The 26,612-nt window shown below is 40.9% G+C and overlaps 1 protein-coding gene across 1 annotated transcript in view; it reads left to right on the forward strand.

Annotated features, from left to right (window-relative positions):
- The window catches only part of ARHGAP32 (Rho GTPase activating protein 32), a 3,207,216-nt gene that overhangs the window by 1,961,050 nt on the left and 1,219,554 nt on the right, over window positions 1–26,612 (forward strand). The window contains exon 11 of the mRNA XM_044081098.1: window positions 25,429–25,551. Within this exon, the coding sequence (XP_043937033.1) occupies window positions 25,429–25,551 (123 nt within the window). The remainder of the gene's footprint in view (window positions 1–25,428; window positions 25,552–26,612) is intronic.

Consider the following 26,612-nt stretch of genomic DNA (forward strand, 5'->3'; position numbering starts at 1 on the left):
CCAGGCCCATGCTTACACTTATCAAGGGTATCAGAGCTCATCAGAGATTTGGGATACATGGCTAGGCTTAAAAAGGCCCTTGTGATAGTTAGTCTATTAAACACCTATGAACCTATTACACCGGCATGCATTTATATTCTTCCAAAGGCTGCTATGATGGAGCTTAAAAAAATGTAAGGAGTAGTAGTCCACTTTCAGCCAGGAATATTACTTGTAGGTAAGAGCTAGAACTTGATTTGCAATAGTGAGGATATAGCAGAGGACTAACGAGGGTAGATTTCTGAAGAAACTGATGAAAATATTTGGTTGCATGACTTGAATTCAGTAATAGGAACTTGGACAGAATTTGTATATTACTCTTCAAGGTACATTAACTGGACTAGACTGGATAGAAATTATATGGAACAGGCATGTGTGCATTTAATGGAAAGCATCAACACACATCCAGTATATCTTTCAGATCATGCACTGATATAAAATAAGAAAAAATGCAGAGTAATGAAGTAAAAATTAGACCCTGGTGCTTTCTCACCTACCTGTTAAAAGAGAGGAGTTAAAGGAATGAGTAGTGGAGATTAGTCAAGAGTTATTTGGGAGGACAGGAATTTCTTCAGAAGTGATAGCTAGTGAGAGGGATAAACTGAAAATGGATTTTAAAAATAGGGTAGAAGTAAAAGAGAAAAGGGTATATAGTTAAATAGAAATTATTTAGAGAAGGTGATAAAGGTTAAAGTAATGCAGATTAATGAGGCTTTCACAGAACAAGAAGAGCTGCAACTGCAGGTGCTAAAGAAACATTAAGGGAGTATTTGGATAATGTAATGAGCTTAGAGAGATTGCTGTTTTGCAGCTATTTTTAATAACTCCAAAGCACAAAAACTTTTAGCACAATGACTGACAACAGAAAGTAGAAAGGGTTGTTACCAAACTTAGGGAGCCTGTAACAAGAAAAATAACCAGTGATCCCTTAGGGATGTCAGAGGCATTGTATGAAAATGTGTATAAAACAGGGAAATGTAGAAATCAAGGAACAGCACAAATGGAAATATTTATGAAAGACTTAATTATGCCAAAGTTAGAGGCCAATGAGGCTGAACAGCTAACAGTTAAAGTAGGAGGAGATGAGATAAAAATGGTGATGTATAATGTAAAGGAAAGTCTCCAGGAGCAGATGGTATTCCTTTGGAAGTTTGAAGGGAAGATGGTGACAATAATCTGGAAGATTTTGTTTTAAGTGTTTTAACTGGAGGAGAAGCACCACCACCTTGAAAGAAGTATCTGGTGGCAATATGACCTAAAGCTGGTGAAGACTCATTGAACCTATTTCAATTTTAGACCATGATTATGAAGTGTTCATGTCTATACTAGCTAAAGGAATGGCAAAGGTATTTCCAAAACTCTATCAGTGGGGTTTTGTACAGGGGAGACAAACATTTCAAAACATTAATAGAACAATGATGATCCAGAGTGAAGCAGAATGTCAGAAAAAACCCATGCTGTTGGTGGTGGGCCTTTATGCAGAGAAAGTATTTGATAGAGTAAGCTGAGATTTTATGAGTAAGGCAATCAAAGCATTTCCATTCCCTGATACATTAATATGGTTAATTAAGAAGTTGTAGGAAGGATTGGAGTCAAGAATTGAATTGGAAGGATTCCTCTGTGATGAGATGTGTTTGAACAGAGAAGCCAGGCAGGGCTGTGTTCTTTCCCCGTTGTTACTGGCTTTATGTTTAGAGCCTATGGCAAAGAAAATAAGGGATGTACGGAATTCAAGGATATCATTTGTGTGGTAATCAAGAGAAGTTTTTTTGTTTGCAGATATTTTACTCCTGATAAATCTAGAAAATGACATCTCAGTGTTGTGGAACATTTTGAGACAGTTTTGAGACTTTTTGGCATATAAAATTAATAAAGATAAAACAAAGGCTATAGCCATAAGTTATGGACCCACACATGTATTAGTGGGGAACACAGTAAGATGATGTATTTAACAGTATAATTTTAAAAAGCTTCTGTTATGACAGCTAAGGATATGTGGGAAGAGACTATACAAAAGATAATACAAAAAGAGTAACTGGAAGCTCTAGTTTACATATATGGATAGTAGAATACAGGCAGTGAAAATGTTTTTAGTCTTGCTAGTTTTATAAACATGTCAGGCATATTTTTATCAACCATATGAGAAGTTGTGGACAATAATAAAAAGTTGAAGGAATTTATCTGGGCGGGGAAGAGGGCAAGAGGTTAAGTGGGATAAATCGATCATTCCAATAGAACAAGGTGGTTTAGGATTTCTTGCTTTGAAGGGTTATTTTAGAGCTACACAGTTAAGGATCATGTATGTATAACATGAGCAGAATGTTACAGTTCAGAGTAGAAAAGGATGATTAAGCAGGAAGAAGTTTGGGAAATATGGAGAGAGATGGATTTTTGATGCAGATCATTAAAGAGAACAGTAACAACCATACAGAATATTACATTCATAAAGTAGCAGAAAGTATTATAAGATCTAAGCCAACACCAGAATAGATAAAGCAGATTTTGCCAGTAAGGATGACTGCAAGTGGGGGTGCAGAAAATATGAAGAGAGAGCTAGAATTTACTGGAAGAAAATCTGCAAAGGAGCCATGGTATTGAGAGTAAATAACTAGAGAGGAAGGTAATGGAGTAGGATGAGACTAAAAAGACGTTTGGACCGCATGCTAGAAACTGCCTTCCTTATTGGGGCTTGATATCTGGGTATAGGCAAAGAAAAACGGCTAGGGGAATCCTAAGTGAAAGACCTGCTCTAATTGAGTTTCTAGTTTAATCTGGAACAGAAGGTGCTGTTAAAAAGAGATGATTAGTGGGGCAAATAAAATGTTGCATAGTACGTATACGAATCAGTCCGAGGAAGTTAAAAAAAAAATTGCGGGGAGAACTGGAAAAGCAATTTACAAGGGAAGAGTGATAGGACATGTGTATAACTCACAAGTATGCAACAAAGTCCAAAAGGTTTAAGATTTTTGCTTGTTTGCTTTAAGTGTACGTTCATAGTTTTTGTTAGTTTTTTTTTTTTTTTAACCTCAAGCAGACTTCAAAGAATTTTTCCTGTGGTAGATAACTATTGGATGTGTGAAGGGGAAGGAGGAGGTAACTGAGAACATATGGTTTGGGAGTGTAATGAGTTGGCAGATTTAAAACATTTCCTACATAGTACCCTATCAAAAATATTGGGTGAGTAAATAGCTGTAACTAAGGAAATAATTATTTTGGACTGGGAAACAAAATTTGAGTTGCTTAGATATAGTAAGGCCTTGCTAAGTTGTATTCTGTTGGTTGTCAAAAAATACTACTAAGAAATGGAAATCCAAGTCTAAACCAGCTGTATTTGAAGTATTGAATTTTGTAAGAGGTAAAAGAACTGAAAGAGGGATCTATATGAAAGGGAAACTGCAAATTACATAAAAATAAATGGACAGTGTGGGAACAGTACATGTAGAATAATGTTCAGGAGGAGGAAGTGTGAGGTTTAAGAGAAGGCAGGCATTGAGCAGTTTATGTAATAGTGGACTGATATTTGTAAAGAAATAAAACATGTCATGTTCCTAAAATCTGGAATCCTCTTCCACTAGATATCAGATTGCAAAACAGCAGTTCCATCCTTAAAACCCAATTAAAAGCCCACCTCACTCTCATCTGGCCATGTACCTGTACTGACCATGGCTAGCTCTACTACCACCATTCAGGTAAATCTTCCTCTGGCACTACTCAAAGGTCAAACACGTAGAGAAGTAAAAAAAAAAACTACCATAACAAATTATATTTTTAAATGTATGTATATAACTGTATACATTACTGCACTTTCTTACTCAAATACAGTATATTTTCTGTTTTACTACTGTGCACTCTATATTTTTCACTTCTGTAACTTCTCATCGTACTATGCTATGATATACTGTTTGCTCTGTTAATTGTACTCCTCTCTGATTTTATATTTTTATCATATATGTGGAGCTTTTATATTTTTTATGATCGTCATGTATGTGGAGCTTTTCTCCCCAGGTCTCCTGAAAATGGGCACCTGATTGCCCAGTCAGATCAACCCAGTAATCAAATATAAAATAAATAAATGTTGATGTTTGATCTGTATATTAAGATCGTATTTAATTTAGTCTAGTGTGACCATTTTTTGATTTGTTCCTTAGTTCTAGGCATGTCTGCTTTGAGGCATAGGTTCTTGTATTGTGCCATTGAGCCCAGGCTTTATCTCTGGTTCTTAGCAGAGGTCTGGTCTCTTTGTTCAACCAAGTAGCGTAGTTTGATTTTACTCTGATGTTCCTAGGTGGGGCTTGTGAATTTAGGATGTCTAAGAATGTGGAGTTGAAGTACTTTACAGCTTCATCTAGGTTAACAAGTTTTAAAGGATTCCATTTTGCAACACTTTAGAGTGGTAATGAAGTTGGAGGGGGTGATGGTCTTTTTGTTTCTGATGAGCTGGTAGGTTGTGGGTTTCCCCAGAAGTTGTAGTCAGTGTCTTATTACAAATGTTGGGAAATGGTCGCTCAGACTGTCTGGGAGGCAGCCTGAGTGATGGATTAGGGCTGGTCTTTTAGTCAAAATCCAGTCAAGGGTAGATTGCTTGTTGGTTGCTTTATTTGTTCTTGTTTGGGATTCTATAATTTTGGAGAAGCCATGAAGGCTGATGTAATTAGTGGGAGTGCAGGAGTTACAGGTTAGCCAGTCTATATTAGTCATGTAAGATAATTCTTGAGTGGGTATGTTGTTACTGGGTGGGATACAGCATCCAATAATGTTGATATTTTTTTTTATTAATTTTTAGCCTTGTAAGAATAATTTCTGTATTTCCAAAGGATGGGGTAGATATATCCAGTAATGTGAAGTTGTTCAGTCTCGCCGTTCATTCATCACTGATGGGCTCGGAGCCGATCCTCGGCTCCGACACAGCAGACTAGCAAGCTCAAAGTTCTCCAGTAGCTCGAGACCCCACCCCTTATCACATAACGCACTGCTGGAATCACCTCAGATCTAGTTTGCCGCAGCACAAATCTCTTGGTTTCCAGCTTGGCTCGAGACTTTATTGGGAGATTTTCAACTTTCAGCAAGTTATATTTTTTTCATTTTTATATATCCTTGTTCTATTCTTTATAGCAGCTATACTAGCTAGTAGATAGAAGTTTTTCTGTGTTTATACCCCTTCCCTCAGTTTTATCTATCTTGCCTTCGGCCTTTTGACCCTAGGATCCCTTCTTTAGTGATTAGTCAGAGTTCCCTTTTGAGACTATTGTTTTTGGATCTCTGTTACTGTTTGTAATTATTTAGTTGTCAGTGCTCCATTTGGGCTGTGTGTGTGTGTGTGTGTGTGTGTGTGTGTGTGTGTGTGTGTGTGTGTGTGTGTGTGTGTGTGTGTGTGTGTGTGTGTTACTTAGTTGAAAACAGCTTATAGTTAAATAGTGTGAGTTGTGTAATGTCTGAAGAAAAAGACAAACATCCAAAGTCTGGGTTTAAAAAATGCCCAGACTGCGGACAGAAAATGTCAGTCACAGATGCCCATGTGCAGTGTGTTTACTGCTTGGGTGAGTTACATCTGCAAGAGTCTTGCAGTATATGTCACTCCTTTTCCACAAGAGTGTTAGCAGAAAGAAAGAGGAAATTGATTGATAGGGATATCATCAAACACCCCTTTTCTGAGGCATTGTCTGACCAAGATGGAGCCAGTAAATCATCAAAATCTTGTAAGTCTTCCACTGATTCTAGATCCAAAAAAGGAAAGAGGTCAGAGAGTGTGGTGACTTTGGCTCCACTGCCTTCGGAGCCGACAGTCTGCTCTTTTCGGAACTGGGACACGGCTTTGGAACTGGTTGCCGAAAAACCTCCATCAATATTGCTCCAGTCGGCTCCATCTGTCCACTCTTCCAGGTCCTCTTGTCAGCCTATCTGATCTGGATATGGACCGGCTGGTTCAGGAACTCTTCAAGGCACCAGGCCGAGTTAAATTGCTGTCGGCTCAGACACAACCGTCGGAGCTGAAGACCACTACCTTTGAATTGTCTGCTCCTCCTCCGAACCATACTGGACCTTCGGAGCCGGAGGAGGCCGACCTGATAATTGTGGATCCCTTGAAGCCGACAAATGCTCCAGTGTCATCGGCTCCATCTGCTCTGCCATTCTCGGCACCAACCGGGGACTTTAGGAGCCGACACTCTCCGGTCGGGTCCGGGGAGGATAGCCACATGGACTTGGTGCCGACTCTTCCTCTCGGGGCCTCGGCTCGGGTGAGCTCAGCTCCTACCTCGGGCTCTGAGCCCACAGCTTTGGTGCAGGAGGAGATTGTGGCTCCATCGGAGCCATCGACGACTCCTCATCTGAGCCGAGGAGCATTCGATGCCATGAGGTAAGAGTTGTCTCCCAAGACATCTTCATCTCAAATTCTGGCCTCTTCTTCCCCTAAAGTGCCTGTGTCTGTTTCTGTTTCCTCCGGTCATCCCAAGCATAGAGACCCAGAACCTCGGGTAGCCCCACAGGGTGCTCCCTGCTCTTCAGAGACCTCTATAGAAGTTCCCCCTGAAGAGGTTCCCAGGAAGAGATTATGGAAGAGGAGGCATTTGGACTCCCCCCAGGAGTCTATCACATCGGTCACCGACCTGGATGAATCAGAAGGGTCCTCCAGATCCCCCTCTGAGGACATCTCCTTTGCGGAGATTCTTGAAATTCTTAGGCAGAGGAGTGATTGGCAGTCCAAGAGCCCTACTGAGGACGAGTCAGTTCTTCTGAAGGCATTTGAGTCTCAACCTTCCACCTCTTAGGTATCTCCGCCCTACGATAAGCTTATGGATCTGGTCTCTCATAGGGTGTGGGAGTCTCCAGAATCTATGGGACCTGTTCCTAGGAGGCCTAATAAGTTTATTTCAGCCCCTGTTGGTAAGTCCTTTTTGACCAAGGGAGTCCCTGTTGATGCCATGTTGGTGGCGGCAGCCACCAAAAAGGAAATGTCTGAGACTTCCTCATCTATCCATTCTCCTGACAAGAGAGTCTAGGATCATGGATAGATATGGGAAGCACATGTTCAGTTCAGCGACTTTCTCACTCAGATCACTGAACTGCTTGACACATTTTACCAGACTGCAGAGAGATCTCCTTAAGGATTTGGGGGATACTCTTCAGGGTGCTGTAGCTTCGAGTGTATCCGATAAGATTGCCACTCAGCTCTCTACCCTCAATTCAATAGTCAACTCGTCCATGCATCCCGTATCATACGCAGCTGATGGGTCAAGAAAGAGCCACAGGTACAGGAATCGCTCTTCGTAGGCATGCCTGGATGCGACTCTGTTCCTTCGCGGAACCCTTCAAGTCTTCTTTTACTAATACCCCATTTGATGGTGCATATTTGTTTGAGCCAAAGGAGAAGGAGACTTTGACCAGGTGTGAGCAAGAAGGAAAGACTCTGCCATCGGAGTCCATTTTTCCACCCCCACTCGACCCTTTCCCCAAGGTCAGAGGGGAGGAAAGATGTGGGTCCGGAAAGCCCAAGAAGCCTTTCAAGACGCACGTGGAGAGCCCCCCTCCAGAGGCAGAGGAGGGGGTTTAAATGGAAGACGCTGCCCTCGCGGCAGAGGGGGTCCGCAACACCAGGGTGACAGAGATCACTTCTCTGGTCAATCCTACCAGCACTCCTGAAGGGAGGCCCGGCTGTCCTACTCTGGAGGCAGTCGGGGGTTGCTTATCATTGTACCCCAAAGCCTGGCTAAATATAACAAACGACAATTGGGTACAAAGTATCATTTCCAGAGGGTATTTTATGCTGTTCTCCACCCAGCCTCTTCCCGTCAAAAAAATCCCAGACGTTCCACCCAGTCACATGGGACAAGCAGCAATAGAGGTGCGCTGATTGCTAGAAAAGCGAGTCATCCAGCCAGTCCCAGCAGACCAGACAGGATTCGGAACTTACTGAAGGTTCTTTTTGGTTCCAAAGAAAACGGGACTGGAGACCCATTTTGGATCTCCGCAGACTCAACCAATTTGTGAGAAAAGAGAAGTTTCAAATGGTCACGCTACAGTCCATACTCCCTTTCTTGGGGAAGGACAGTTTGATGTGCTCGATCGATCTCAAGGATGCGTACTCCCACATAAAGATGGCCAGACCATCCAGAGATGTAAACCACCAACGACCAGCAAAAAACGATAGTGAACATGCAGTAATGAAGAAATAATGATTATTTATTTGTAATTCCTTCAAATCCAGACCGGTTTCGGCTATTCAGCCTTTATCAATGAATACAATAAAGTTTTTTTGAATGAATTAAAGCAGCCTGCATTTATACTAGTCTCTGATTACCTGGAAGCAATATTACAGCACCACCCAGTGGCTGGAGTAACAAAGTGCATGTTCCATTCTTGATTAAAGCATATGAGCAGTGACACAAAAATGCCAGAGGTGTAGATATTAAGTCATATTTTTAAAGATAAAAATCAAAGCTCTGGAAGTAAGCCATTATATGACATACATATCACAAGGTAATAGACCAATACCCCATAGGCACTATTTGTGAATGCATATCATAGTGTAAAAAAGCAGAAAATATATACCACTAGTATATATATATTTTGAAGGGTGATAACCACAAGTTCAAAAGAACTGAATAATAATGAACCAAGTACTTATCATATAATATGACCACCATGTAAATATTGTGTGATTTGTCATATATCATACATTCTTCAAAGAATTGCAACTGGAAAATTCTTTTGGCTAATGACACTTTAAGGTCAATACTAGGCCCTCAATGTCAAATGTCATACAGAAGAGGCAAGAATTTGGGAGGGCTATTTTCACATTACAGAAACGAGAAGGGGGAGGTGCGATATATCATCAGACCACTATCAGTGGTGATAAACTAATTGGTACTTTTCCATGTGGTCACTGCTGCTCCTGTTTACAAGTTAGTACACTAAAAGAATTCACCAGTGCCAACACCAATCGGGTATTTAAAACCAGGGTGTTTGGTAATTGCAGCAGTACATGGGTTATTTACTTAGCTACCTGCCAATGTAAAGCTTTTTATGTTGATCAAACCTCTAGGTCTCTGAGAATAAGGATGACAGAACATCGTAGTGACATGAGGAACAAAAAAGAAACAAATGCTTTATACAGACACACGATACAACATCCCAATGCCCAGTTTATGTTCATGATCATTGACAAAATTCAGGGAGATAGGAACAACCAACAGGGTTGGCACACCATTTTAAACCACAAGGAACAATATTGGATAACCAACCTTGGATGTTTATTCTCCCCAGGTCTGAATGACCATCTGTGAGTTTCACTGAACACCGGAGGATTTCATAATCATGGTTACAACAACAAACATTCATATAGATCAAGAATTAGTACGAAGCATTCAATGGTGGTTAGGCCTACCAACGCTCATATTATACTCTACAAAGCATGATAAAAAATTGTTCAGGATATGAATATGTATATGTATGGTTTGGTATTCGTATCTGGTATGTTGGCGTTAAACATGAGTATTGTACAATTACAATGTTGAACTTGTATTATCTACAAGCATATTGTTTCAATTTATTATAATCTATAATATAGCTGAGAATGAGGCCACTATACTCTTTTTGCCTTATTTTGTAATATATTATATGATCAGTACTTGGTTCATTATTATTCAGTTCTTTTGAACTTGTGGTTATCACCCTTCAAAATATATATATATATATACTAGTGGTATATATTTTCTGCTTTTTTACACTATGATATGCATTCACAAATAGTGACTATGGTATTGGTCTATTACCTTGTGATATGTATGTCATATAATGGCTTACTTCCAGAGCTTTGATTTTTATCTTTAAAAATATGACTTAATATCTACACCTCTGGCATTTTTGTGTCACTGGTCATATGCTTTAATCAAGAATGGAACATGCACTTTGTTACTCCAGCCACTGGGTGGTGCTGTAATATTGCTTCCAGGTAATCTGAGACTAGTATAAATGCAGGCTGCTTTAATTCATTCAAAAAAAACTTTATTGTATTCATTGATAAAGGCTGAATAGCCGAAACCGGTCTGGATTTGAAGGACTTATAAATAAATAATCATTATTTCTTCATTACTGCGTGTTCACTATCGTTTTTTGCTGGTCGTTGGTGGTTTACATTGTTGGCTTGACCCTGCATGCCATCCTTGCGGAGCATATGGTTGTTTGCAGACCATCCAGAGACCACCTGCGTTTCCGGCTGGGAGCCAATCATTATCAATTCCGAGCTCTGCCCTTTGGTCTCACTACAGCCCCCAGAGTGTTCACCAAGTGCATGGCAGTGGTCATGGCTCACCTGAGACGTCTAGGATTCCAGGTGTTTCCGTATCTAGATGATTGACTCCTTAGCTCCACCACCAGGCATCAACTTCTTCAAGCGAGAGAGGCTACTATGACACTCTGCGATCAGCTAGGCATTACAGTCAACTTTGAAAAGTCTGCCTTATTGCCATCACAGCATATAATTTTTTATAGGGACAGAACTAGACACGTCAACCACCACTCTCCGCCTTCCGCCAGAAAGAATCTCTATTCTTCGTCAACACATCATGTCCCTGATATCAAAGAACAGAGCACCAGCAGCAGAGATATTGAAAGTTCTGGGATTGATGGCGGCAGCTATTCTAGCAATCCCGTTAGCAAGGATGCATATGAGAATCCTTCAATGGCTTCTATTCATGCACTGGTCTTACCAAAAACCTCCATTGAGTCACATGATCCTGATAAATTCCTGCAAGAAGGATCTTCAGTGGTGGTTGACATCTCTTCATGTCACAATAGGACGTCCTTTCATGCTTCCCCCTCCAGTTGCCACTGTGACCACGATTTCTTCCCTGATAGTGGGGGGGGGGGTGCTTTTTCAGGGAAAGACTGCCCAAGGCACATGGACAGATCAAGAATCACATCTGCATATGAATGTCCTGGAGATGAGAGCAGTACTTCTAGTGTTGCAATACTTTCAGGACTCTCTTCCTCTAGGGACAATTGCAATACAGGCGGGAAACATGGCAGTGGACACTGTCATCCCAGCGCTTTCTGTTGGCAACGCACATCTCGGGCAAATCCAACATCATAGCGGACAGACTGAGCAGAGCAATCTTATCGCCCCACGAATGGTCCCTCAAACAAGAGATTGCGGACAGGATCTTCCGCAAATGGGGCCAGCCTTCCAGCGACCTGTTCGCCAGTCACAGCAACAACAAATGCAGAAGCTATTTTGCCCTGATTCCCATGCCAGGTCACTCTGCGAGGAATGCTCTTGTCCACGATTGGCCCCCGGGTCTCCTCTATGCATTTCCATCAATTCCCCTGATACCCAAATTCTTACAGAAAGCAAAGTCGCTGGGATGGACAATCATCCTTATAGCCCCTCATTGGCCTTGGCAGATTTGGTTCCCATTTCTTTACCATCATATTCTGGAATATCCATGGATCGTAGGCCCAGTTCCGGACTTGTTGACACATTTGTCAGGGGATCTTCACCCATCATTGCAGACACTGAAGCTAACCGCTTGGCTGCTCCAATTCCCCGCATAGCCAGGCTCTATAATATTTTCCATGACACTAGTCAGATTTTGTTGGCTTCCCATAAACATTCCACTAGAAAATTGTATCGTAGTAAGTGGAAGAGATTTTCCCTTTGGGCTTCTTCCCACAACATTGACCCTTATCAAGCGTCATTGTCTTCTATCTTACAATTCTTGACAGAAATCTTCAACAAAGGAGCAGTGGCTGCTACGGTGCGAGTACAATTAGCTGCTATATCTAATTTCCATCTAGGAATCGTTGGTTTGAATATTATGGCTCACCAATTGTCTAAGGCTTTTCTAAAAGGTTCTTTTCACATAAGGCCTCCAGTGAAGACACCTTATTTTTTCTAAAAGGTTCTTTTCACATAAGGCCTCCAGTGAAGACACCTTATTCCCCCTGGAATTTTAATTTTATGTTATCTTGTATCATTCTTCCTCCTTTTGAGCCTGCATCATCTTATGAACAAAAATTTTTGTCATGGAATACTATCTTCTTAGTAGCCATCACTTCAGCCCGTAGAGTGTCAGAGCTCCAAGCCCTTTCCATCAAGCCCCCTTACATGGTCTTCCATACTGACAGAGTATCTCTCATGACAAATCCATCCTTTCTGCCCAAAGTATGTTCTGAGGTTAACATTAATCAAGTAATTAAGTTGCCAGTTTTCTTCCCTAATCATACCAACAAATTGGAATATATGTTGCCTAAAGTCGATGTTCATCGACAACTTGGATTTGATTTGGACAGAGCAAAAGACATTAGGAAATCAGATCAGCTCTTTGTGTCTATTTCTGAGACCAGGAAAGGTAAACCAGTTGCTAAAACAACCCTGTCTAAGTGGCTGTCAGATTGCATCACCTATACATATGCTTGTCGTAATATGCCCTTGTCTAGTAAGGTAAAGGCTCATTCAGCCAGAGCAGTTTCTACCTCGTCAGCCTTTCAAGCCAAATTGCCTTTGGATAACATCTGTGCAGCAGCCACATGGACTAAACCTCGCACTTTTATAACTCATTACAAAATGGATAAGGCCTCCAGGGACAGGGCTTCATTTGGCTCTACGGTTCTGAAGAGTGTACTTTGTGAGCCACCCAAAATCAAGGTGCTAGGGACGCTACCCATCAGTGATGAATGAACGGCGAGATTGAACAACTTCACATAAAGAAGTTGTGTACTCACCATAACGTTCCATGTGAGTTGTTCCATCTCGCCTTCATTCTCACGTCCCTCCCTCCTCCTCCCCCCCCCTCCTGGCTGACAGTTGACCTGGAGGCTGTCTTCATACTGGTTTTTCAATGTGTATTCATTCCTGGGCAGAATAATTATTGTACTGTTATATGGTATGCAGCAAACAAGATCTGAGGTAATTCCAGCAGTGCATTATGGGATAAGGGGTGGGGTCTCGAGCTACTGGAGAACTTTGAGCTTGCTAGTCGGCCATGTCGGAGCCGAGGATCGGCTCCGAACCCATCAGTGATGAATGAAGGCGAGATGGAACAACTCACATGGAACATTATGGTGAGTACATAACTTCTTTTTTCAACATTTAACCAGTTTTTAAATAGTCATGTCACACCGCCTCCTCCCTTTGTTATACGGTTCTCTGCAGAGGATGTTATAGCCTGGTGGCAGAATTTCATTGTTGGAGATGTCTGGTTTGAGCCATGTTTCAGTTAGTAGAAGTATATCTGGTGGGTACATGGAGAGGTTTGTGTGAATGTCATGGATTTTTGTAAATGCTTCTAGCATTAGTATTTAATATCAGCAGGTTAGAAGCTTTCCTAGAGAGTTGAAATATGGTGTTGTGTTTTTATTTGACTAAGCAGGTTGATACTACAGTTTGAAGGACCACAATTGTGATGTATGTCTCCATTGAGTACCAGTTTAGCTACTATGTGTACTATGGTTTTCAAGAATTTAGTAATGTACTTATATTTTGTGGATAGTCTACTGGAGTGGAGGGATTATTGGGTAGGTGGCAGGGTGTGGAAAGTTGGTAGTTGTGCGTAGGATAGATGGGTATATGGGGCGGTAGAAAGGCTTATCTTTTACAACTTGGATGACTGTTTTGGCATTATGGGGTGTTGATTCAGGAAGGTTTTATGAAATGATGTAATACTTGTGATACTTAGAAATGTTAGTAGTACAATGTGGGGTTGAAGCATGTTTACACCAGCAGAAGTTAGATTGTGAGGGAGTGCAGTTATCGGATTATAATTTGTAGATGACTGATTAGCAGTAGGTTAGGCTGTTTGGAGGAGCGGGTTGGGATGTAACTAGATGATATGTTAGGGGTGGAGGAATGATTCAATATTGTTGGGAGTGTTCCAATCTGTTATATGGTGATGTGGGAGTGGCTATAAAGTATAAGTTAAAGGAGAGTGGGGGTGGGTGGGAATGTGGGTAGGGGAGCGGAGTGAGCCAGAGCGAAGTGAGGGCGTACGGAGTGGGATGAGCCAGAGCAGTCAGTGTCACCAAACAAAGAAAAACAGTTTCCAGCAAGCTTGTTTGGCAAGGTAGGCAGATACAGTAGTAGCAAAATTTTATCAAACCACAATACAATTTTGAAGGGGAGCCTAGTAGAAAGGGGTTATTGTATTGTGCTCACCACTGAGCTATCTTTTTAAAGTTAAGGACAGAGTTAGTCTGCATTTCAAATCCCACTTTCATGTCAAAGGTTGTTAGTGTTAACTTTGAATCAGCCTGTCTATTTGCCATTTTTCCATCATTCCCTGAACAGGGTGAAGAGTAATGCATTTGTTTATTATTCACAGGCAAATAAGGTTACCTGTTTAGAACCAAGAACATGAGGAACACTTACCAACTGCTTATTTTATTTGTACTTTTTTGACTGGATTAGTCTCATTATAAACTCTAACTTCTTTTCAGGAGAAACCTGAGCTAATTCGCAAACTGCCTAGGTGAATTTTAGCCAGGATACTGAGAAACTTTTCCATCAATTTTTGTTAAGTGCCATTGGAGTCTCTTACATTCACCTGAGCTATCACCAGCAGGTGGAATCTTACTTTAACTTCTCATGTTTGGTTTACTGCTAGAAAGGAAAGGAAAGCAATCTGGACTCAAATCAGGACTATATCAAAATGGTGGTCTTTCTGCTACTATGCCAGTAGAAAGGCTATTGAAGATCATGTCAGGCCACACTGTACCTCACTGTCAGGCCAGGGGGAAAAATCCAAAGGGGGGATTCCAGGATGACTCCCTGTCACCGTTGCTATTTTGCCTTGCCATTAATGCATTAAGCTGTTTACTTAACAGCTTAGGTCATGGCTACAATTTGGCTTCTAGAAAACAACAAAGTGTTGTGACTTCTCATCTTCACTTTGTTGATGATTTAAAACTGTATAGCTCATCAGATGAACTGAAAGCACGGCTGCAGGTTGTCAAAACTTTTTCAGATGATATTGGAATGTCATTCAGCCTTGATAAATGTGCAACAGCAACCTTAAAAAAGGAAAACTGCAGCACCAGGAAAATATCAGTTTGGGACAAGAATGTGATATAAAAGAGCTTGAGCAAGAGGGAGTGTAGAAATACTTGGGAATTGATGAAGGATCAGCAATAAAACATGAACAAATGCTAATAAAGCTTAGTAAGGAATACTTTAGACGACTTAAATTGATCCTGAAAACAACACTGACATCTAGGAACAAGATCCAAGCAAATCAATTTGCTCTTACTGTCCTAACTTATAGTTTTGGAGTGATTGATTGGCCCCATAAAGTGTTGGATAGATTGGATATTAAAACGAGAAGGATGCTTCATGCTCACCAAATGATTTATAAAAATCAGTGTATACCAAGATTATATATTCCCCATTCTGAAGGAGGTGTAGGCTTCCTTGAAATTGATTATATGTATAGATCTGCAGTCGTGGGAGTTCACACATTTACTGACCTCACAAGATCCAAATGTAGTGAAAGTTTTGAAACGTGAGGAGAATAAATCTAAGATGACATCTCTGCTTAATTCAGCTGAAGCATATCGACATCAAGCAGGAGTGGAAATCAAACCAGAAGTGGATAAAAATCAGGCAGCAACTGAATGTGCTAAAAAAACAAAAGAAAGAATATAAGGTGAAGGACCAGATGAGAAGGCAAGAAATGTGGAAAAAACCTAAATATAGTTGCAAGTATAGAAAACTTCTGGAAGAGCTTCATGTTGATCAAGAACGAACGCAGGAATGGTTAAGGAGAGGTGAATTCACATCAAGAAATGAAAGGTTAATATTGGCAGCCCAAGATAGTGGATTACGTGCACGCTGGTTTACAGAGTCCATTGAACATGTGGGAGAAACAGATACATGTAGGTTTTGCAAAACCGAATTAGAAACAGTCACACACCTTGTTGCTGGCTGCGACGCACTAATGGCCGAGGGACTGTACACTGAAAGGCATAATAATGTGGTGAGACTGTTACTCTGGAGATTGTGCAAACATTATGGTATCAAAGTGGCTGAAAAACATTGGAAACATGAGCCACAAAGAATCATAGAAAATGATGAAATTTATATCACATGGGATCACCGAATACCAACAGTTTAAAAGATAGATGATAGAAAACCGGATATAGTGGTTCAGGAAAAGAAGACAAAAGTAGCATTGATCATTGAAATTACCACACTCAGTGACTACAGTGTCTTGCGTACAGAGAGAGACAAAAGTCATAAAATACGTTGATCTGCAGGCAGAAACGAGAGCCATGTGGAAGATACACAGACAGTTTCGGTAGTAGTAGGAGCGACTGGTCTTATAAAAAAAGATTACAATCGTATTTAGATATGTTACCAATTTACGTAACACCGTACGAATTGCAGGAGTCATTACTGGGCACATTGCGGGTGCTGCGAAGAGCACTTTTGTCTAACATCAAAGATTGAAACAGTACTAATTTCATGAACTTTAATCGTACTTTGACTTAGGAATGGGGTCCATTCCCGTCATGGTATTAGAAACCCAAAAGACTTTGAGAAATTAAAAACGCTGGTGGCACAGCTCCCATTATTATTACTGTGACACAGCTGCCATTATTACTGCTTTTATTAAAGGGCAAGTATTCAGGACATTCTTGAGGCAGCCACTATTTTGTCTGTGCACACCTTTTAAAAGAACTGCAAACTTGACATCTTATCCAACAAAAGGTAGTTTTCACCATTGCTATCTTGTAGGTCCCTTGCAGTCCACCACAGGTAATTATTCATCCTCCATACACAACATGTAAGCTTTGGGTAATTAAGGTTCTGGCTGTGACAGTGATCCATATAAAGAAGATAGGGCTGTTGTGTAAGGAGCTTACTTTGAGTGGAATCATTGTTGCAGTATAGTTTCCGCTCCCTCCATTTTTCTCTTATGCAGTTTTGGGCATCCAGGGGTTTTAGGAAGTACTAATTAACTTTTCTTATTCTCTTAGATGTGGTTTCTCTGGGGATTTTTTTTTTTATTTGCCTGGTTTAGGCTGGGACAAGTTAGGTCATAGGAAGAGTCCCTTGGGGGACATCTTAAGGACTACGATACTTGGAAATCCTTTGGCAAGAATGAATTAAAGACAGCATGGAATGACATCCTGTTTTTTTACTGGAAGTAAGGACGTCCCTGTGCATAGCTGTGGAAGTCTGTCTAGATACTGAACCTCATCTGAGTCTTAGATTGAAAAAGTTGTGACTGCAGCAGTGACCTTTCTCAAATGTCTGCTGTTGCTGTAAGCTCCTTATACAGATGTGTACTTTACCTCCACATAAATCCAATTTTTTGGAATCTGTGCCAGTTACCAGTTAGGACTTCCATCATCTTCAAAATGTTAGTATTGGTATATTTAGCCTTGCTTATTAGGGGTTCCTCATCTAAAAAAACTCCTGGTTCCTCAGTACTTGCATCAGTCCTTTTTTATTTCTCATACTGAGAGTTGTCAGAGCTTTCTAGAGTGTTTCTGGACATCTCATGTCTGGATTGAGCCTTTTCTGCAATGAATAAAGGGAGTCTACTACACTGACCACTTTTTTCAAGATCTTTCAGGACTTACCTTTATTCAGGACTTACCTTTTTTCTGGCTTATTATTTTTCATGCTTCAGTTTATACTTCACTTATCCATATCTGTATATTTTATTTGGTTTGTTTTATCGTAGTGGTGCTTGGGTATGAATACCTTGATAAATTTGAATGTGAAAGCTTCTTGAAAATTCTGAATTTCAATCTGCATCTTAACTTCTTAGCACTAGAATTGTAGGCAAAGTAAAAAATGAGAGTTTAAAGGCCCCAAATTAAGAGCATATTTTTAAATTCTTCTCTTATAAATGTAGTGGCATAATGGGTTTTGCATTAGCATGCATATTCTGAAAGATATAAAGTCTTGAAACTTAAATCTCTCTATTTAAAGACGAACTCCGTGATTTGCCAGAAAACCACAAATATGAGGCAAAATTCCAGACATTCTGTGAAATTCTGGACAGTTGAGAGGTATGAGTTGAATTATGAAGTATTGGTTTCAGACACTTTGTTTTATTTATTTATTTATTTTAAGGTATGCTTATAATTTCATCAGCAAACTGACCAAGTAGCAGGTTGTGAACAACTGTAACATATTTAGTAGCTGTGCTTTAACATCTAGATGGCTTTCTGTCCTGATCCACACATTTTACCAATATCACATCAGGTATTGACAGCCCTCTACCTGATGTATGAGTAGTGTCATAAACACACCCCAGTGGGTAGTCTCCAGTCTTATGTTCTTCACATTTAATGTTTGTTTGTTTTTGCAGTCAGGTCAGTTACTTAATGTATATATTTCTGTATAGGTTTAAAATACAACTTTGGTATGTGATAGTGTGAGCCATTTACTTAAGGTCCCTAACAGTTAAATCATACAAGTAGACATTTTGTATATGTCTAACAACCTTGATTCTTTCTTTGACAGATTGAAGTGTGTGGCTAATGGTCCTGCATTCCTGAGTTGTGAAGGCAGAATTTAAAAGGAGTTGGAACTTAGAAATCCTGTCTTCCTGTGTGTGTGTGTGTGTGTGTGTGTGTGTGTTTGTGTGTGTGTGTATATGAGATGATGGCGACAATGAATATCAGGGTGTTGACAATTTGCCTTCATAATGTCTCTTCAGACACAGAAGAGAGTGTCCTCTTTTAGTCGGTTAACTGTCTGCAGGTAACTCTTCTCACCTGTATACTGTCCCCGATAAAGTTAATTCACCCCTATACTATCCCTTATTAAGGTTATTCCCTTTGGGGGGGGGGGGGGCGCCAGAGAATGTTCTGTCATTATCTGAGTCAGGGAAAAGAAGGAACTGAATTTGACCCGTATAAACAAATTCATCTACTAAGGGTATCGGGGATGGATTGCATTTTTCCCTTTCCTTTGTAACCTTCATTTGTACCAGTGCTACTACCCTTGCTTCAGTGCAAAAAGAAAACCAGTGTTGATTCATACTGTAGGCTGACAGTATTGTTGGGCCAATGACATTTCTTGACCAACTTTAAAAATGCTCCTTGGGGAAAAAGCATGTAATCTGTTGTAAATGGAAGCAGAACAGCGTGGTCTGTGAATACTTCACTAAGAGCAAAATTGCCACTAAGGATTTTAAATTTAGGTTGGTCAGCATCTGATTGTGTTAATTTCTGCAATTGTAAAATTATTTGGGCAGGATTATTTGAAGGTAGTGATCATTGTCATACCTCTCAACTATCCAGATTTTTGCTATGTATTTTTGATCTGTTCCTCATAAAATTTGTGGCAAATCTCTGAGGATTGATGTCACTAAGTACTGATATGCATGAGTTTCAGGCTTCACATATTCCAAAAAAAATGCATGCCAACACACAACCCCTGTTATTCTAGCAACTTTCTGGGTTGGTAAGAGCAATTTTTTAAATCTGTCCCTGTTTTAGATGACACCCCCCCCCCATTATTTTAAGCTTTGTTCAGATTTTTTGTGCTAAACATGAGAGATGATCCTTGCACCATTTCAGTTTTAGTGAGTTTGACCCACTTGTGTTAAGGATTTATTTTTAGGTACACTAGAGACTGGCTTTTAAATCACTGTTGTGGAAACCATCAAGTTACCATCCTCTAAAGCTCATGAATTGTGTTTTTAGAGTTACTTAAAGCTGCCACTACTTGTGAATGTTTGGCAGATTTTCCACCTTTTTTGTTTTTCTCTCTCCAGGTAAGGACCACTTGCCCTACCCAACTGCATATTTCCTTAGAAGACCCTATTTTTTTGGAATGTTTTTTTTTTCCTAGCAATGTTAACCTTTTTATTTAAGTATGAGGCCAGACCTTTTAAATGTTTCAGTTTAGTGGCTTTGTTAAACTTTACACAAGTGCTATACAATTGTATGTTGTGTACAAATCTTAAAACCAGTGGGTGCAGTAATCTATCGAGTGATCTGTCTGCTGCAGTCACACTTTGTAATTTAGAGAAGGAAGACGTACCTTTCTTGATTAGAAAATAGCAATGACGGTTTTGCTTTTGGGGGAAAAAAGGCACACTGCCTTCCTACACAAAAACGACTGACTAGTAGTTTGCAAAACTGAAGAGAATGCATGCTAATGCTGGTTCATAGGATCATAGGAGGTTACTAGGCTATTGGCCCCAAGGCCCTTATAAGCCTAGCCAAGAGTTTAGCCCATGATTAGACATGTCAGCACCCAATGCCCCTGTCCAGCAAGGACACTGGTGGAATCCCTGGGGTATATTTTCTGTTTCCTATCCAGTTGTCCAGGTTGTATTTAAAAAGGGGTAAAGAGGTACTCTGCTTGATGTGTAGAGGGAGTCTGATCCATAGATGTGGGAGTCTCTGGGACACAAGTCTGTCCCGCCAACAAGTCCTGTTGATGTTACAGACCAGGTTGAGGTCGTGCGTGCGAGTTACTCGAGTGGAGCTTGACTTGCAGATGTGCAGAGTCCCATCAAGGTGGGGTCCGTGATCACCTTGTATGCCAGACAGAGGTTACCTCTGAGGAGCCTGTATGAAACTGAGTAGAGGGATAGGGCCTTAAGCCCATCTGTGTATGGTAGATGTTTGAGGCCCTGGATTCTTCTGATGAGGAACCTCTGTGGTCTCTCCAGCTGCTGCATGTGCTTTGCGGGGTACATGCCAAAAGGGGCATTGTACTCAATAATGGGCCTTATAAGGGGAGAGTACAGGAATGTTATGACCTCTTTGTCCCTGGATGAGATACCTTTACTTATGAGATGGGGGATGATGATGCATTTTTTGGTATTCAGCTTGAGGCCATGTTTCTGGCACCAGTCATTTGTTTGAGTGAGACCCTCACTTGCCTACATCACTAGGGGAATTCATGACAGCAACCAGCTTGCAGTCATGTGCAAATTCGGTTAGCCATAGGCCACTGGTTTTGGCCTGCACCTCAGAAAAGTATATACCAAATAAGAGAGGCCCCAAGACCGAACCCTGTGGTACGCCACTTGTTACTGGTCTACTGCTTGAGGTGGCTTCCCCTGTTTTGATTAGGTTAGTTCTATCAGTGAGCCGGTTTACCCATCTGGTAACATATGGATTGATACCTAGTTGAGAGAGTTTATATATTATGCCCGAGTGGGAAGTAGTGTCAAAAACTTTGGCCAGGTCAAGGTAGGCAGTGTGCACAGTCTTCCCCTCATCCATGGCTTTGGTGACTGTCTTAAAGAAGTTGACCAGATTTGTCAGACATGGACCTCCCCTTGACAAAGCCAAACTGTGTGGGATCGAGTGTTTGGAGGTTGCCAATGTCCTTGTTAATGTAGTCCATAATAATCCATTCCATGGCCTTGTAGATCAGGCTAGTTAGGCTGATGGGTCTATAATTTCCCGAATCAGTGGATGCTCCACCTTTGTGTAAAGGGATAACAGTAGCTGCCCTCCACTCAGGTGGGAAGAAGCCGGTACTCATGCTTTGGTTAAATAGGGCACCTAATGGTGCTGCAAGTTCCAGCCTGTGTTTACGTAAGCTGCAGCCTGGAATGTTATCGGGTCCCATGGAGGCTGTATTTTTTTGATAGAACAGTGGTGACCTCTTCCCTAGATATAAGAGGAAGAGGGCAGGTACTGGGGTTGTCCTGATTTACTGATGGTGGGGCAAAGGGGTGAAGTTTTTGCTGAATCTGTCAGCCAGCAAGTTTGCTATATCTATGGCATTTGTATATGTAGTGTCCTTGACCACCAGTTCTGAACAGATATGGGTGCTTCCTTTGAGGTTGCGGACATGTGAAGAAGGCCTTATGATTGTATGTAGTAGATGTGGGTAGTTTAGACTCAAACTTTGCTTTGGAGGATTTCAGTACTGCTCTTATTTGCTTGTTCAGGCTGAGACAGCATTGCTTCCAATTGGGCACCGGCTCCATCTTGGTCGGCAGTTTTTTTCCTTTTGTTATAGTGTTTATTTATTGCAGATGTCCACAAGACAGGTTTACTCTTCCTTGCAGAGGATGATTTAGTCCTGTCGGGTTTGCCTGATTCCATGTATCTATATAAATGCTCGTGTAGTGCTTTGGTGTAGGTTTAGATATTGGTGGCAGTTCCTACAGAGTGGAAGAGGGCTGTGAAGTTGTTTATACCATCCCTCTGGTGGCTGTAATAAGCTTTGGAGAAGTTTTTATGTCTGATCCTAGCTAGAGGTGGGTTGTGGCAGATGGTGACTTCAAAAGTGACTGCTTTGTGGTCAGATCATACCAGGGAGGAGGATGCTATAGGGCTGCTGCAGTGGTTACTCATGTTGGTTAATGCCAAGTCTAAGATATTATCACCTCTTGTGGGGGTATTGACTAACTGTTCCAAGGCATTTTCATTGACAAAATCAAGGAATCTCTGGGCATTTGTGTTCTGGCATGAGTAGTTCTTCCAGTCTATTTTTGTGAAGTTAGTCACCCAGGTTCAGGGTAAAGGGTTGAATCTTGATAGATTAGAACAGGTCCAAATAGGCAGATTGGGCATCTTGAGTCAGATTTGGGGGCTGGTAGCTAGCAATGATTTGATTAGGGGTCTTGTCAATGGTTAACTGCATCTGGAGTGTCTCCTGTGCGTCATACTGTTTGACCACCTTGGAGGTATGTATGACTGTAATGTATATTGGAACTCACCTCTTTTTGCTTTACTGCCCACAGTTTGGGGTCTGAATGTTTGATAGTATGAGTAACCAGGTAAGGCTGGGGTGCTCTTCACAGAGAGTGACTGCACAGATTTCAGCATTTTCCAGGGTTAAGAATGCTTGCAGTGAGTACAGTTTCATGTAGCGTTTAGTAGCATGACCTTTAATTTGCATTTTGTTGAAATTTCTATGTTGGTTTTATTGACTTCAGGACTTTTCCTGAAAAAAAAAAAGGCACTTTGGGGAGGCAATAGCCTTTGCCAGAAGCCTGAAGTCCAGGTGAGACAGATGCAGGCCATCTCTGGCAAAGTATCATGGTCTGTCGATCATATTTTCTCAGGCTGTCAAGTACTGGATCCTCCCTGGAACGACACCAGAAACTAAGCCAGTTGTTAGTCAATCATTTTCTGTTTGTATTGAGGCATCATTCTGGGTTCATCTTTATATGAGAGTATTGGATCACCAATGTAACTGCCTTCACAGGGAGGAAAAACAGGTTTAGAACAACAGGCCTGACCAGTGGAAATCATCAATGGGTTAACTCCAAATGTAATGATTTATCATTACAGTGACCCCTCCCCAAATAATATGCTTAGACTGACTGCAAATAAGGATTACCAGGGTCACATTGCCCATTTCACTGTCTACTGGAAAGTAGCTTTCAATCTGCAGATCCTACACTGGTCTGCATTTTCGTCCAGAAAACAATTTGATAGCCTCCATCCTTTCTGTAAATCCTCGATCCTTTCTGTAATGACGAAAAATATATATGTACACGTATATGTTCACATGCACGCGCACACTCATGCACACATTTATAGAGAAAAGGGGTTAACTTACCCCTGTACTGTTAAGGTTAGTGTATACACATCTGTGTGCTTATTGGATATGGGAACATGTAGGGTGTATGTATATGTAAATAAGTCAGTAGGGAGAACTTGAGAAACCCAGAGGCCATTACTATAATCAGCTGTTACTTCGCAGAATTAAAACCATATTAATTACAGTGCCAGTAGAGTAATTTCTGGTATGTGCCATCTGAAAAGTAGAGTAAGGCACCCTTATAAAATATCATATTTGTACCTTCAAGTGCTGCAGACTGTAGCTGTTCAGTATCTTTTATATGTCTTCTTTTTCTGAGCTCATCACAGTAGTTGTATTACATACTTCTGAATTTCTTTTCAATTTTTGCACCACCAGCTTTTCCTGGAGTTTAAAATCAACAGCCAACTCCTCTTTGAAATAATAGCTACTCACATTACTTCCTAGTCATGTCCCTTGCATCTTAATTTTATTTTATTTTTATTTTATTTGTCCCTGATGCTGGACCCCTGTATCAAAACTGCCCAAATGCTGTATTACTTTTACCCAGTCAACTCTCTTGTTCGAAGAAGGGTGAGGGCCAGGCATTCCTGGGCTAACCAAGCGTCCTGCAACTCATTCATTCCTGGACAAGGGTACCTTATTAGTCCATATGTTCCTGCTTCGGTGAAACATTAGGTGCTAGGGAGCAGGCCAGTTCCACTTCTGTCAGAGCAGTCTACACTCCCGTAGATGCTTCTGAGCCCGGCAGTAGTTTTCTTGGGCTGCACTACATTCTGCGTAGTGCAGGCAATATGCCTTTGCATGGAGGCCTCTTCAACCATTGCACTGGCAAAAGGGCTTGTGTGCTTGGAAGGCCCATGGTCCAATGATGAAATACCAGTGCTCTGGCCTCGTTTCCCCAGTAGAGGTAAGCTAGCAGCAGACAATACCCTCTTTGCCTTGCCTACTTGCCTGTTGCACTCATGCTGGTATTCAAACTCTGGTCATCTAGGTCATAGTAATAAGGGCTTCATACCACTACACCACAAAGCCTTGCAGTTTTCATGTCCTGTAGCAGAACGTTTTTGGTGGTATTGAAAAGTGTTTTCCCTCTTTCTGCTTTTTGATGTAGTTAAAGCAGTTCAGTGCACTGCAGAGTTTCATAGAAAAAAAATAATCACAGTTAGTTAGAGGGGAACTTCATACATTTGTTCAGTCCCCTGCCTTTTTCATCCATTTTGTTTGTGCACTTTTGTTGCAGCCATTCTTGTGCTTCAGAATCTAAGTTATCCATATTGACTTGCCCTCAAAATAATTAATCTCTGATGCCTCATTACATGTCTGTAATGCTTCATAGATAGCAGGTAGGGACAACTTACCCACCTTAGTGTGCATATTTTCTTAGACATTTGACAGGCTGCCTTCAGCCTGTTTTCTTCCTTAGATGCGAGTTTCAGCAACTTGTATTTTACTAGAGATAAAGTACTACAGGGTCAATGCTTCCTGTTCACTGTTAGTGATGTGTGTGCCCATGCACCTCAGCATACTTGCCTGTTCACGTTCCTTGGCTAGTTTTAGGCTCTTGGTTCTAGTGTTAACTGTCCAGAGTACTTACTCATGACCTCCCAGTTGAGTACTTTGTCACACTCATGCATCCCAGTGATGATGAACACTACTCCAAATGCATTCCCTTAACCGGCAGAAAAAAAAATGCCTACTGCAGTATTACCATATATTATACTTCTGATTTTTTTTAATTTTGTTAAAATTTATTTACTTATTATTGTAAGGTGTTTGTATATTAATGTGTGGTTTGAACTGTTCATGGTTGCTGCTTTCTGTATCATTGTGAAATGCTGTGGCAAGTGTTGTGAGGTTCTGATCTGCAATGATTTTAGCATTGTTACACTGTATACATTTTCATTTTATTACAGATTGATAATAAAGGGAACCACCTTCTGGTGCATGAGGAATCTTCCATTAATGTCCCTGCCATTGCAGCAGCTCATGTCATTAAACGATACATTGCACAGGCAGCAGACGAATTGTCATTTGAGGTATGTCTTCATATACATTGATGAGGAAGGTATTATTTGCTGTATATATTATACTAATGCGTTACTTTAAACACATTGCCATTCTGATTTGTGCAGCAAGTGCTTGTAATTAATCTTGTTCATAGGCGCTTACTAGTCTGATAATCCTTGTGGATCTTAAGATTCCTAGCCATGCATCCCCAATATGTTTGTAATCTGTAGTATTTTAAGTATGACTAGCCCAGACCTCTTTGTAGTATTAGTAAGAATAATTCATGGCAGGCAGACATTTACATGTTATCCTTGTCTGTAAGAGACAAGGTTGCCAATTCAGGGGTGAACTTGCAGAATATGCTTAAGTAGAGTAAGGGACATACTTTACATGGAGGGGAAGACAATTCCAGAGAAGTGGTATTCTCTCGAGACATTATCTATCGCTCCAGCATGTTCTGTTGAAATTGCTGAAGGGCTTGATATCTCCTAAGTGGGTGTTTTTGCCACTATTGCACTTATAGAGCTGTGGATTTGAAAGGATGGAATCACTAAAGGCTCTGTAAGAGTAGCAAAGATTGCACCTCAGTAGGCTGCACGGTACCAACAATGGGGACAGGGCTTTGAGATGGTGTGTAGTTTTGTGATTTAGACCCTTGATTTTTTTAGTGGGAGAGCATTGTGGTCATTCGAGTTGTGCCAGGTGTTTGGACAGGTGCATAATGAAGGAGGCATTATACTCAATCTGCCTAATGAGAGTGGTATACAATGGAATGATCACTTCCCTGGACCTGAATGCTGTACCCTTGCTAATCAGCTGCACAAAGAAAAAGGACTTCCTTACAATAGTGGATACATGTTGATCAAAGGACAGCTCATTGTCTACTTGGATTCACAGGTTCCTGACACTACTGGGTCAGTTTTCTAAGATGTGTTCATGTGGTAGCAAGGGCTATTGTGCTTGCCAAAAGATGCAGTTAAACTTTTTTGGCATTTAGTTTTAGGCTGTGCGTTTCACTCCACCTGTTTGTTTGGAAAAATCCTTCCTGAAGGATCTAGCTGTCTTCTAAAGAATTTATGATGGCACCAAG

This window comes from Protopterus annectens, chromosome 8.part0 (assembly GCF_019279795.1).
Source record: "Protopterus annectens isolate FY-2018-M chromosome 8.part0, PAN1.0, whole genome shotgun sequence".
Classification (NCBI taxonomy): Eukaryota; Metazoa; Chordata; order Ceratodontiformes; family Protopteridae; genus Protopterus; species Protopterus annectens.